Source organism: Dermacentor andersoni, chromosome 8 (assembly GCF_023375885.2).
Source record: "Dermacentor andersoni chromosome 8, qqDerAnde1_hic_scaffold, whole genome shotgun sequence".
NCBI classification, from domain to species: domain Eukaryota; kingdom Metazoa; phylum Arthropoda; class Arachnida; order Ixodida; family Ixodidae; genus Dermacentor; species Dermacentor andersoni.
In genome coordinates, this window is record NC_092821.1 from 7,962,815 (window position 1) to 7,975,950 (window position 13,136).

The following is a 13,136-nucleotide window of genomic DNA, read 5'->3' on the forward strand; positions in this document are numbered from 1 at the left end:
AAACTGCCTTCCTGCTACACGGGCCCATATCGCGTGCTTCGCCAAGTGACCAATGTCACCTACTAAATCGTTCTAGCCACGCCCACTACGTCCTCTGCGGTAACAACCAGTGACATTGTCCACGTCGCCCGACTCAAACCCTACAACTCTCCACGCCCCTTGGATATTTAACAGCACTTTCACGGCGCTTTTGCCGCCGTGGGGTAGTATTACGATATCATCGAGCAATGCTCAAGGGAGGAGCCGCCGCGGGAGCGACGACGAAGTGGGTCTGACCCCTTGGCGCGAGTGAATGTCGGCCTGGCGCTCTGGCTCCACTCCAGTGTGAATAGCCTCTTTCGTCTGTGTCTTTCTGCACGTAATGATATATATATATATATATATATATATATATATATATATATATATATATATATATATATATATATATATATATATATATATATATATATACTAAGCGAAGGTGCCACACATTTTCGATGTACCTTGGCCCTACATGTGCTGCAAGTTAGACATTGCTCAACGAATGAAAGTTAACAAAACATTTATTGGGCATATGAATGCTTCCTTGAATGCTGAAAGAGGTTAAATTAAAAGAAAACATAGTAACCGTCTGGTTACGGATGCTATATTTTCCTTCATTTATTCTTGTTCGTTATCACGCGCCGCCCGCCTTGGTCTTAAAAGACCGGGCTTCAGGTCTCTAATAACGATTTGTGAAGGAATGAATGAATGAATCATTTAGGAGGGGCTGTTCTTGAGGTGAAGGGTCGTTGTCTTGAAGCGAGTGCACGTGTACCCTGCATGGTAGAAACGACGGAAAATGAACAAAACTTGAAATCAACCACAGAAATTCCGACTGTTTCACTTGCTGTAGAACAATTTGGGGATGTTATAGCTAGTTCTGCGAAAAATTAATGTGATGTCGGTTCACACAAAGTTGTTCAGGAACCATTGTGTGGACTACGGCTGCAGCAGTAACTCCAGTAAGCAGAAATTGTTCTTTGGGGTCCAAACGTGCAATGTATGTCAGCTGTGGCGTGTGTACATGTTGTGAACTACTTCGTCTGTATAGGTTTACACTCTACAGAGGGCAGCAGTGTCTATGGATTGCTTGCGTGAATTGGAAAATCTTCTTATTATCTGATTACTTGGCGTGGAAATGAGTATAGGAACGCTTATGTACGGTCAACCCAATGTATTACTGAGACATCCAAGTGCCAGTCGTTCGCCTTATTCCATGGCCCGCATGGCACCGGGCGCAGAGATGGAAACGGGGCGTTGTACATCGACCGCGCCTGGCCGCACGGGTTGTATCTTGAACGCGATCTGCTTCAAGGGCACAGTCCAAGTGGGCCGATGTCTCCTACCTTTGCGTGCGTGGTGTTCTCACCCCTCACTTTGGTTTGAAGCGTCACTTCGCTCGCTGCTGCTCCCGCGGTTTCTCACGCCAGCGTTTTCACAGCCATTGTCCGAGGTCATCAAGTGTTGAATGTGTTACTGTACGCGCTGACACCGTGCTAGTTAATTTAGTTAGTAAGGAAACGTTTACAAGGAGGTGTTCACTGGCGGCTGCTGGGTAAGGCATAGCTGCGTCAGCTGAGCTCTGTCTTTAAAACGATCCGCGATGCGGACAGTGTAGGCGTTTAGGCGCCGATAGCGTTATAGCGCTATAGCGCCCATAGGCTTGCGCTCCACCCGCGTTCACGAAATGGAACGTCACCGTAACTTCTTTTTTTTTTACCTCAAAGCCGAAGCTGATGGACGAGCCATCCAGGCTTCCCGTTTTGCTGCTGAACTGCACCAGCAGGCCAGGCCCCGTGGACTCAAAGACAGCCCTGGGCTGCTCAGTGCGCGGCTTGTTAGTGTCGCACAGCTTGGTGATGATGTGGCGCGGGTCTGGTCGCAGCGAATCATAGACGCGCAGGGCCTCCTCGCAAAGGGTGACGCGCTCCACTCGAAACCAGAGGAATTCGACGCGCACCAGTTCACCCGGGGGTGCAGTGAACTTGTATGTACAGGTAGTGTTCACCGGGTACCAGGACCTGGGCGGGTAAAAAAATTGATTCAACGAATGTATGAACCAAAGACTGAACAAGATGATGCAAGCTAGCAGTTCAGTGGATAAGCATGAAAATAAAAAATTGCAAGGCAAAATGGTGCAGTCACAGTAATAAACTGATCGTTTATATGGCGAGAAAATGTAGCGTTATCAGGCAGGGAGCATCACTCGTCAGCAAGAACCGGCGGCTACAGACGGAATATAATTGGGTCAGATGTGTAGTAGGAATTTAGAAAAATAATTGAACACCTCAAGTGATTTTGTCGCACCTCATGAATGCCTTCCTATTGGGACATTTGATAAAATAAACAAAGCACATGGAGCTGCTAATATAATACGACAGCGGGGTAATTAACTGTTCTTGTACAACCGCAGCTGTTGGATACCAACGTCCGCAACATGCGTGGAGGGTAGCGAAATATCTGAAAGCGCATAGCGACGTGAACGACTGATTTGTGACAATGTATAGCAATTAATAAAGTTATGCTGATAATTATGCCCGTGCTACTATTGAATAAATTGAGATGATTGAACTTGTGACATGAATAACCCGCACAGGTGACATCGGTGTTGTAAAGACAAACCTCCAGTGACAGGGGTTATAGTCAAGACATAACAGACAGAAAAAACATTTCCTTGCGGGTAAAGTTGTCCTTATCTTACAACTCCTTCACTCTCAGGGCCGAAAATCCTTGCACAAGAAATTAAAATGCACGTCTGGCTAATCTACAAGTTTTTTGTTAACATTTAGCTGACCACTTATGGGCACATACTTCATTCTACGAATTGGGCCGGGAAGTTAGTAAGAGATGTCAACGTAGGAGTTTTGAGGAATAGCTCAGTTTGATAATGTGTGTTCTCCAATTACTTGATCAACTTCCTCGTCTTCCAGTTAAATTTCTGCTGCAATGCAAAATTAAAAAAGAAATGTGGTTTGTTATAAGTGCAAGTGAAGCAGCAGCTCATTTTAGAGCAAACTCTAGCGCACATAGCACAATATTGCCACTATAATTTTAAAGATCATTCAAAGAAGGTGCTCCAAGAAAACAAATTTTCCTCAATTGTAAGTTGGAACGTACGCCCTGTAGCTTTTTTGGGATATAGCTGTAGAAAAATATAACAGACAGACAACTACAACACGAACATGAACGACGAAGCGTTATAGTATTTAGTTGAATTGAAAGCAGTGATATTTATTAAATACTCATTTATTCATTTATTTTCATTGTGCACGTAATCTGCGATCCTTAGACTAATCTAGGGCAAAAGAATTATGCTATGAGCTTTTACGTGGTTCTATTTAAAAAATCGTCTTGCTCTAGAAAAGTTACATCACAAACGTATTAAACAAACCTACTTAACATCAATCTGTTTTTTATTTCCATCCAACTTTTTGATAATCACACGATGATAAACGTTCAGGCATCTTTGGTGCTACGTCCTAATCGTGCAATGTCGTGGGAACTTGCACACCTCGAAATATCGTTAGCCTACATTTAACAAAGGAGCTTAAAAAGAGTAACAAGGCGAAAAATTGAGAGCGGACACGAGTGTCCACTTCAGGTGGTTTTAATCATCGGGCGCAGCTATATATTTATATCTGCTGCGCACTGCAGCAATAGATTACTCTCAATGAACAGTGTCTCGAACATCAGGCACTGCCTGCGCACGCTGATAGGATATCGTCGAGGCGGATGAGGTCGTCGTCAGGAGTTGCAGGCGCTGCTGCAGTAGTGCGTCCTTGCATAGTGGCCAAAACATCGGCTCAAGCTTCGATGCGGCACTTCACGTTATCCTACTATATTGAAATTTCAAGCGTATCTATCATTTTTTCACCAGGCACTACCTGCCGTCTTGGCTGTGGCACATCTTTCGCTATCAAAACAAAAAAATTTCGTATCTCTCAATAAAAAGTGCCGGATTCACATCATCCACTCCCTTCCATAGGAGCCACTTTCTTGTGGTAAATGCTTGAGTTGCATTGTTCACTATTGTCAGCCCTTGCAACTGGTTCCTATTAAGCCTTTCCTGAAGTTTCGTCATCATCATCATCATCATCATCATCATCATCATCAGCCTGGTTACGACCACTGCAGGGCAAAGGCCTCTCCCACACTTCTCCAACTACCCTGGTATTTTGCTAGTTGTGGCCATGTTGTCCCTGCAAACTTCCTAATCTCATCCGCCCACCTAACTTTCTGCCTCCCCCTGCTACGCTTCCCGTCCCTTGGAATCTAGTCCGAAACCCTTAATGACAATCGGTTATCTTCCCTCCTCATTACATGTCCTGCCCATTCCCATTTCTTTTTCTTGATTTCAACTAAGATGTCATTAACTCGCAATTGTTCCCTCACCCAATCTGGTCTTTTCTCATCCCTTAACGTTACATCCATCATTCTTCTTTCCATAGCTCGATTAGTCGTCCTCCATATAAGAGGAAGCTTTAGCTTGGGTACTCCTATCTAAATACATGTAAAAGGAGAATTCGTTTTTCTCGGTAACCACTGCACTACACTTCACGAGGTTTGCTGCATTTAAACGAAAAACGCAAAATCTTGTGACTGTTTCTAATTTTTCAGTTAGGTTGGCAATCTTTTATTAAAAATTGGGAAAACGCGAAAATCTTCAAAAAACGAAACCACCAAGTTGTGTAAACCATCAACTCTGTAACTCAACAACGAAAAATGATAATACAATTCTGTGAATTGCAACTAATAGTACATCTAAAGCGGACGAAATTAGTATGTTACACATGAATATACAAAAATTTAGTAATATGGAAAAGCAGCTTTTGCAGAACCCTTGTAACCAACGTTACAAATTCACGTAAGATGTAAATGTAGATTTACACAATGTAGATTCACGTAAGATGTAGATTTGTCCTCTTTGAATGGTCTAATGGATGCCGTTTGCAGAACCGCGATTTCTGTTCTTGATGCAGCACGATTTATTTGTAAACTTCGTGCTTCCATTTTTCCAATCGCTGAATATTTAAAAATCTTTTTAACAAAATTCTAGCCCTGAATCGAAATTGGGCTTCCGAAAGTCACTAGAATTTAACTTTCTCTCTCAAATGTAAGAGATTTCATTAAAATTGGTCCAGGGGTTACCTCATAAAAACGTTTTTTTGCGTTTTACATGTATTTGAATAGGCCGCGTTGGAGTTGTGCCCGAGCTAAAGCTTCCTTTCGTTAGAACCCTTTCGTTAGGCTCCAGGTTTCTGCCCCGTACCAGATTACTAGCAAGACAAAGGTCTTATACACTTTTCTCTAGAGGGATAATGGAAACCTGCTGTTCATGATCTGAGATTGCCTGCCAAACGCACCTAAGCCCATTCTTATTCTTCTGATTATTTCAGTCTCATGATCCGGATCCGCGGTCACTACCTGCCCTAAGTAGATGTATTCCCTTACCACTTCCAGTGCCTCGCTACCTATCGTAAACCACTATTCTCTTCCGAGACTTTTGAACATTAGTTTACTTTTGTGCAGATTAATTCTAAGACCCACCTTTCAGCTTTGCCTTTCCATGTCAGTGAGCATGCATTTCAATTGGTCCCCTGAGTTACTAACCAAGGCAATATCAACACCGAATCGCAACTTACTAAGGTATCCTCAATTAACTTTTATCCCCAATTCTTCCCAATCCAGGTCTCTGAATACCTCCTGTAAGCACGCTGTGAATAGCATTGGAGAGATCGTATCTCCCTGCCTGACGCCTTTTTTCATTGGGATTGTGTTGCCTTCTTTATAGACGACTACGGTGGCGGTGAATCTACCTACTATACATACCTTTCAGTATTTTTACATACGGCTCGTCTACACCCTGATTCTGTAATGCCTGCATGACTGCTGAAATTTCGACTGAATCAAACTCTTCCTCGTAATCAATGAAAGCAATATATAAGGGTTGGTTATATTCCGCACATTTCTCTACCACCAGATTGATAGAGAGAATATGGTCTATTGTTGATCAGCCTTTACGATATCCTGCCTGGTCCTTTGGTTGACAGAAGTTTAAAAGGTGTTCCTGATTCTTCTTGCGATTACCTTAGTAAATACTCCGTAGGCTAGGGACCGTAAGCTGTTCGGTCTATAATTTTTGAAGTCTTGGGCGTCCCCTTTCCTATGGATTAGGATTGTGTTGGCGTTCTTTCAAGATACCGGTACGCTTGAGGTCATGAAGCATTGCGTATACAGGGTGGCCAGTTTTTCTAGAACAATCTGGCCACCGTCCTTCAACAAATCTGCTCTTTCCTCGTCCCCTCAGCCGCCTTCCCCCTTTGCATAGCTTCCAAGGCTTTCTTTACTTCTGCCGGTGGTACTTGTGGGATGTTGAATTCCTCCAGACCAGTCACTCTTCCGTTATCTTCATGGGTGCAACTGGTACTGTACTCTATAGAACTCCTCAGCCACTTGAACTATCTCATTCATATTGACACGTGTACTTCTTTATCTTTATCGGGCGACCACTCCTCACCACCTAACAAATGTTATCGCACAGCGCAGGACGCGCCTGCATGTAAAAGAAGTTTCTGGAATGTTATCGATGGTTCCATCCACTGTCTTTCCCCGCAACTTGTGTATTCTGATTGCATGTATGCGCGACGCGAATAGCGTAGAGCTTTGTGGCTGACACGTGGGTCCCAGCTGTTACTCTAGAGCATTCGACGACTTCTCTATAAAAGCCGACGCGCTTGACCCGCTGATAGGATTTTCGACAATCGCAGACTGTGTTCGCCGCTATCGTTGTGCTTTAAGTGTAGCCTGTCTTTGTGGGCACAGGTTCACCCAATAAAAGCTAGTTTTGTGTTTCACAGTATTGCTACTGTGTTCTTTAACGTCACTACCACGGGACATCTGGTGGAGGTGCTTTTCGTCTATGTTCCAGACGCCCACGACAAGCTGTGATCTAAGCCTGGACCGCAAGGACAGCACCAACGTAGTCCCGGACCATCGTGCAAGCCACCGTCTACAACAGCTGCACCCAGAGCACAGACTTCTACCTGAGAAGACCAAAAAGATTGTGGCCAAGACAACGACAATGGCAGCTCCAGTGTCACCCGTCGTACTTCAACAACCCAGAGAGCCCTCTACCTTCAGTGGAGCTACGTCGGAGGATCCGGAAACCTGGCTCGAAACCTTCGAAAGGATCTCGACCTTTATCAACTGGACATCTGAGGATAAGCTAAGGCATGTGTACTTCTCCTTGGAAGATGCCGCGAGGACTTGGTTCAAAAAGCGGGAGTCCACCCTTGCAACATGGGAACTGTTCCGCAGTAACTACCTGGGGACGTTCACGAGCGTTGTCCGAAATGAAAGGGCCGAAGTTCTGCTGGAAAACCGAAAACAACTACCCAATGACACCATCGCCATCTTCACAGAAGAAATGACCTGTCTTTTCCGGCACACCGACCAGGAAATGTCCGAAGAGAAAGAAGTACCTTTCTTGATGCGAGGCGTGAAGCAAGAACTTTTCGCCGGACAAATCCGGAACCCACCGAAGGCCGTAGCTGAGTTCCTGACAGAGGCTACGACCATTGAGAAAATTTTAGAAACGCGCACTAGGTAATATAACCGCCAAGTGCTCACGCCTTAGTGCGCCATCCAAATGATTGGCTCCGCTGATCTCCAAGAGACCATCAGGGTCATTAAGCGTGAAGAACCGCGGAAGTTCATGCCTTCGTCGCAGCCTCAAGTAGCTTCGATCGCTGACATCGTGAAAGATGAGATTCAGCGATCGCTGGAAGTTCCTGAGGTGCCACTTAAATTACCGCATCCTCAGCCAGAAGCGATGACCTACGCCGTCGTCGCACGCCGTCAAGGTCCCCCTCCGCGACCGCGCCAGGGCCCTGTAACGCCGCAATACCTTCTTCCGCCGCCGCCGCCGCCAGCATGGCTACCCGTCACCCCGCGCACCTACGCCAGGAAGACGGACATTTGGCGCACCCCCGACCACCGCCCGCGCGGCTACCACTCAGGCGAAGCCGGCCACGTGTACTGCCGATGTCCATACCGCGACATGGGATTGCGAGGCTTCGCCGTCACGTCACAGCGCCCGAGGGAAGGTGAACGCCCTCGCGACATCGCCGACTACCTCGCCGCTACTCAGTGGAGCCCTCGATGACCATACCGTTCACCGTCACCGGGCCGCTACCTGTCGCCGCCGCGCAGTCCATACACTGGCCCAGCCCCGGGCTGGTCAGCGAGCCCATATCCGCAAAACTAAAAGCAACAACCGATGGAGGTGCGGTTGCTGTTCGTCGAACTGACGAAGATCCTCCGCCGTCGACGAAGACGCCGAAGCTACCTCGATGACTTAAGGACACGCCGCCATCCCGACGAAGTGTGGAAGCCAAGAATACGACGACGAAACACGACCTGACGACGTCCCATACCAGTCACCGGTCAAGGACCCCAAGGGTTAACTGTAACGCATGACAAAGAACCACCGACCTCGACGAGCTTCTGGACGGCCAAGCAGTCACCGCCTTAGTCGACACAGGGGCCGATTACTCCATCATGAGTGGACACATCGCCGCCCAGTTGAAGAAGGTTAAGACGGCATGGGAGGGCCCTCGAATTCGGACCGCTGGAGGACACCTCATTACGCCGACTGCACGGCAAGAATTACCATCCATGATCGGACTCACCCTACCACCTTCGTTATCCTCCAACAGTGTTCACGAGACGTCATTTTCGGCATGGTCTTCCTGAACTAACACGGCGCAATCATCGACCTGAAGTCGAAGTCGATAACGCTGTCGGAAGATCGAGCAATGCAGCCGGAGAGCCTCGTAGTCACCATGCCTTAAGCGTGGTCGAAAGTCAAGTCAGCATCCCGCCTCGCTCCAGCATTGTCATTTCCGTCGGCACCAAAACACCTGCCGACGTAGAAGGCGTCACCGAGGGTGACCAACGTCTACTGCTAGACCGTGAAATTTGCGTCGCAAGAGGGATCGCTCGACTGCACGAAGGAAAAACTAAAGTATTGCTGAAAAATTTGAGCGAAGTGTTCAAACACAACAAGGGCACTACGATCGCGTACATCGAGGAAATTCTGGAAACCAGTAATGCTTTTGTTCTCTCCAGTTCTACCGCATCTAGCCCGACGACCATAGTTCCCGAACCAGACTTCGACGTAAATCCAAGTCTCCCCATGAGCAAGCAGCAACAGCTCAGAAGTCTTCTCGGACGATACAAGGACTGACTTTCGACGTCGTGGAGGATACCACAAACATCATTTGCAAAGCATCGCATAATAACCGAAGAGTGCGCTCAAACAATCCGCCAGAGCCCTTACCGAGTTACGACGCGAGAACGTGAAGCTATTAGGCAACAAGTCAACGAAATGCTCCGCGACGGCATCATCCAGCCGTCGAAAAGCCCGTGGGCATCTCCTGTTGTCCTGGTAAAGAAAAAGGACGGACCCCTACGTTTCTGCGTCGATTATCGTCGACTGACCCGCCGTGGTTACTCAGTGGCTATGGTGTTGGGCTGCTGAGCACGAGGTCGCGGGATCGAATCCGGGCCACGGCAGCCGCATTTTGATGGGGCGAAATGCGAAAACACCCGTGTGCTTAGATTTAGGTGCACGTTAAAGAACCCCAGGTGGTCAAAATTTCCGGAGTCCTCCACTACAGCGGGCCTCATAATCAGAAAGTGGTTTAGTGCAGGAACTATACGAGAGGCAGAATCAGCAAAACTGCCCTCAGAATACTCAGCGGAGCCACCTCCGCCGAGAAGGAAAAGCCCAGGCACAAACTAATCTGGATCCCGGGTCACGTAGGCATAGGGGGGAATGAAAGGGCAGACAGCCTAGCTCGAGGCGAAGCGTTCCGAGCTGGGCGGTCGGATGCCCCGGAGACCCACCTACAGGCTTGCGAGGGGGGATACGCAGAGACCCTGAACTTGCATAGAGGAAGTAGGATTAGATATCCGCCACCACACAAAGACCTCACAAAGGAGGAAGCGACCAGCTGGCGCAGACTACAAACAAACTCCTTCCCCAACTTACACGTGCTCAATAAGATGTTTCCGACAGAATACAGGGCCACCTGCCCTTGGTGCGGTGCCAAACCTACACTCTACCACATCACCTGGCAGTGCGAACGCAACAAAGCATTCCACAAACACGAACACCCGAGTGCGGAGCAATGGGAGAGTCGGCTCACCAGCAGCGAGCTCACGGCCCAAAGGGCCCTAGTGCAGCACGCGAGCGATGCAGCACGACTCAGTGGAGCCTTGGAATAGGGGCCCACCCTTGCTGAAGAGGAGTCTCAAGTCGCCAGCGCCAAGACGATGAAGACGACAGAGACCTCGTAACCGCGAAACTCTTGAAAGACTCAAAAGTTTTCACTCACTCACTAGGTACGTAACACCCCATAATTTAAAAAAAAATATTATTAAATCGTCGACTGAACCATATCAGGAAGAAACACGTATGCTCCTTCCATGGATAGACGACGCATTGGATCGGCTCGGCAACGCTAAATACATCTCGTCGATGGACCTCAAGTCTGGCTACTGGCAAATAGAAGTCGATGAGAGACATCGCGAAAAGACCGCCTTCATCACGCCAGACGGCCTCTACGAGTTCAAGGTGATGCCATTCGGACTGTGCTCGACGCTTGCAACGTCCTAGCGCGTCATTGACAAGGTGATTTTCGATGATTTCCGGAAATTTCGATGATCACCTTTGGCGGCTTGCGACTGTACTAGAGGCCATCAAATCATCAGGGCTCACTCTGAAGCCAGAAAAGTGTCACTTCGCTTACGATAAGCTTCTGTTCCTAGGCCACGTCATCAGCAAATCCGGAGTACGCCCCGACCCGCAGAAAACAGCTCCCATCGCGAAGTTCCCGCAGCCCATCGACAAGAAAGCAGTGCGTAGATTCCTTGGCATGTGTGCCTACTACAGGCGCTTTGTCAAGGACTTTTCACGCATCGCTGAGCCGCTAACGCATTTAAACAAATCTGATATCGAGTTCAAGTGGCAAACGCTGCAGGCAGACGCATTTCAAGAACTAAAACGACGCATGCAGTCACCGCCGGTACTTGCACATTTCGACGAAGACGCTGATACCGAAATCCACACTGACGCGAGTAGCCTTGGCCTCGGTGCCGTCCTTGTGTAGAGGAAAGACGGTCTTGAAAGGGTGAAATCTTATGCTTGCCGGTCGCTGATAAAAGCGGAAGGCAATTATTCTACGACTGAAAAGGAATGCCACGCCATCATTTGGGCTACAGCAAAATTCTGCCCTTACCTATATGGGAGGCCATTCAAAGTGGTCAGCGACCATCACGCGCTGTGTTGACTAGCTAACTTAAAGGACCCTTAAGAACGGCTGGCGCGATGGAGCCCCAGACTACAAGAATACGACATCACTGTAACCTACAAGTCCGGACGAAAACACTCAGATGCGGATTGTCAATCACGCGCCCCCATTGACCCGCCGCCGGAAGACGACGAGGATGACGACGCCTTCCTCGGAATAATAAGCGCCGAAGACTTTACTAAGCAGCAACGAGCAGACCCGGAGCTAAAACGCCTCATCGAGTGTTTGGAAGGGAACACCGACGTAGTACCTAGGTCATTTAGGCGCGGATTGTCTTCGTTCACATTACAAAACAACCTGCTCGTAAAGACGAACTTCTCACCAGTTCACGCCAGGTACCTTCTTGTTGTTCCGTCAGCGCTGCGTCCAGAAGTACTGTACTCCGTAAATGACGATCCAACCGCTGGGCCCCTCGGATTATCGTGAACGCTGCCGAGGGTACAGGAAAGGTATTACTTGCCGCGTCTGACCACCGACGTCGCCCGTTACGTCAAGACATGGCGAGACTGTCTGCGACGCAAGACACCACCAACAAGGCCAGCAGGATTACTACAGCCGATCAAAGCTCCTTGCCGACCATTTCAGCAGATCGGGATGGATTTCGTGGAACAGTTTCCGGCGTCAACATCCGGAAATAAGTGGATCGTCGTGGTGACGGACTATCTCACCCGCTTCGCTGAAACTAAAGCTCTACCGAAAGGCAGCGCAGCCGAAGTGGCCAAATGTTTCGTGGAGAACATTCTGTTGTGACATGGTGCCCCATAAGTCCTCATCACCGACAGAGAAACGGCCTTTACAGCAGAGCTCACCCAAGCCATTCTGCAATACAGCCATACAAGCCACAGGAGGACAACTGCCTACCACCCGCATGCGAATGGTCTTACGGAGCGCCTGAACAAGATCGTCGCCGACATGCAAGCAATGTACGTCGACATCGAGCACAAGACGTGGGATGCGGTCCTGCCGTACGTAACCTTTGCTTACAACACGGCGGTGCAAGAAACAACACAGATCCCGCCGTTTAAGCTGGTTTACGGCAGGAACCCGACGACGACGCTCGACGCCATGCTGCCGCACGTCAACGACAAAGAGGACCTTGACGTCGCTACCTATCTCCAGCGCGCCGAAGAAGCCCGACAGCTCGCCCGCCTACGGATCAAGAACTAGCAGCTTAAAGACAACCGACACTACAACCTCCAACCGCGCTTCGTCGAGTACCAGTCCGGTGACCATGTTTTAATGTGGACGCCGATACGCCGACGAGGACTCAGTGAGAAACATTTGCGTCACTATTTCGGGCCGTTTAAGATCGTCCGACGTATTGGCTCACTGGACTATGAGGTCGTGCTAGACGGCATTTCGCTATTACAGCGGCGCCGCTCGCGACCTGAAATACTCCACATTGTGCGACTCAAGCCGTACTACCAGCGTTAATGAACTTTGGGACTTCGCGCAACCGACCTTCGGACTTTTTTTCTTTTCGTTCTTTTGTCGCTTTTGTTTATTAAGTGTCCTTTTGTGTTTCGCTCTCTTATATTTGTAGCATCGGGAAGATGCTTTTTAAGAGGGGGCTAATGACACGTGTACTTTTTTATCTTTATCGGGCGACCACTTCTCACCACCTAACAAATGTTATCGCATAGCGCAGGACGCGCCTGCATGTAAAAGATATTTCTGAAATGTTGTCGATGGTTATATCCACTGTCTTTACCCGCAAGTTGTGTAATCTGATTGCAT

At 48.3% G+C, this 13,136-nt stretch overlaps 1 protein-coding gene across 2 annotated transcripts in view; it reads right to left on the reverse strand.

Annotated features, from left to right (window-relative positions):
- Nucleotides 1-13,136, reverse strand: part of LOC126526674 (uncharacterized) — a 424,404-nt gene that overhangs the window by 115,063 nt on the left and 296,205 nt on the right. For both annotated transcript variants that reach the window (XM_050174536.2, XM_055068341.2), the window contains exon 6: nucleotides 1,745-2,045. In XM_050174536.2, coding sequence (XP_050030493.1) covers nucleotides 1,745-2,045 — 301 coding nt within the window. The remainder of the gene's footprint in view (nucleotides 1-1,744; nucleotides 2,046-13,136) is intronic.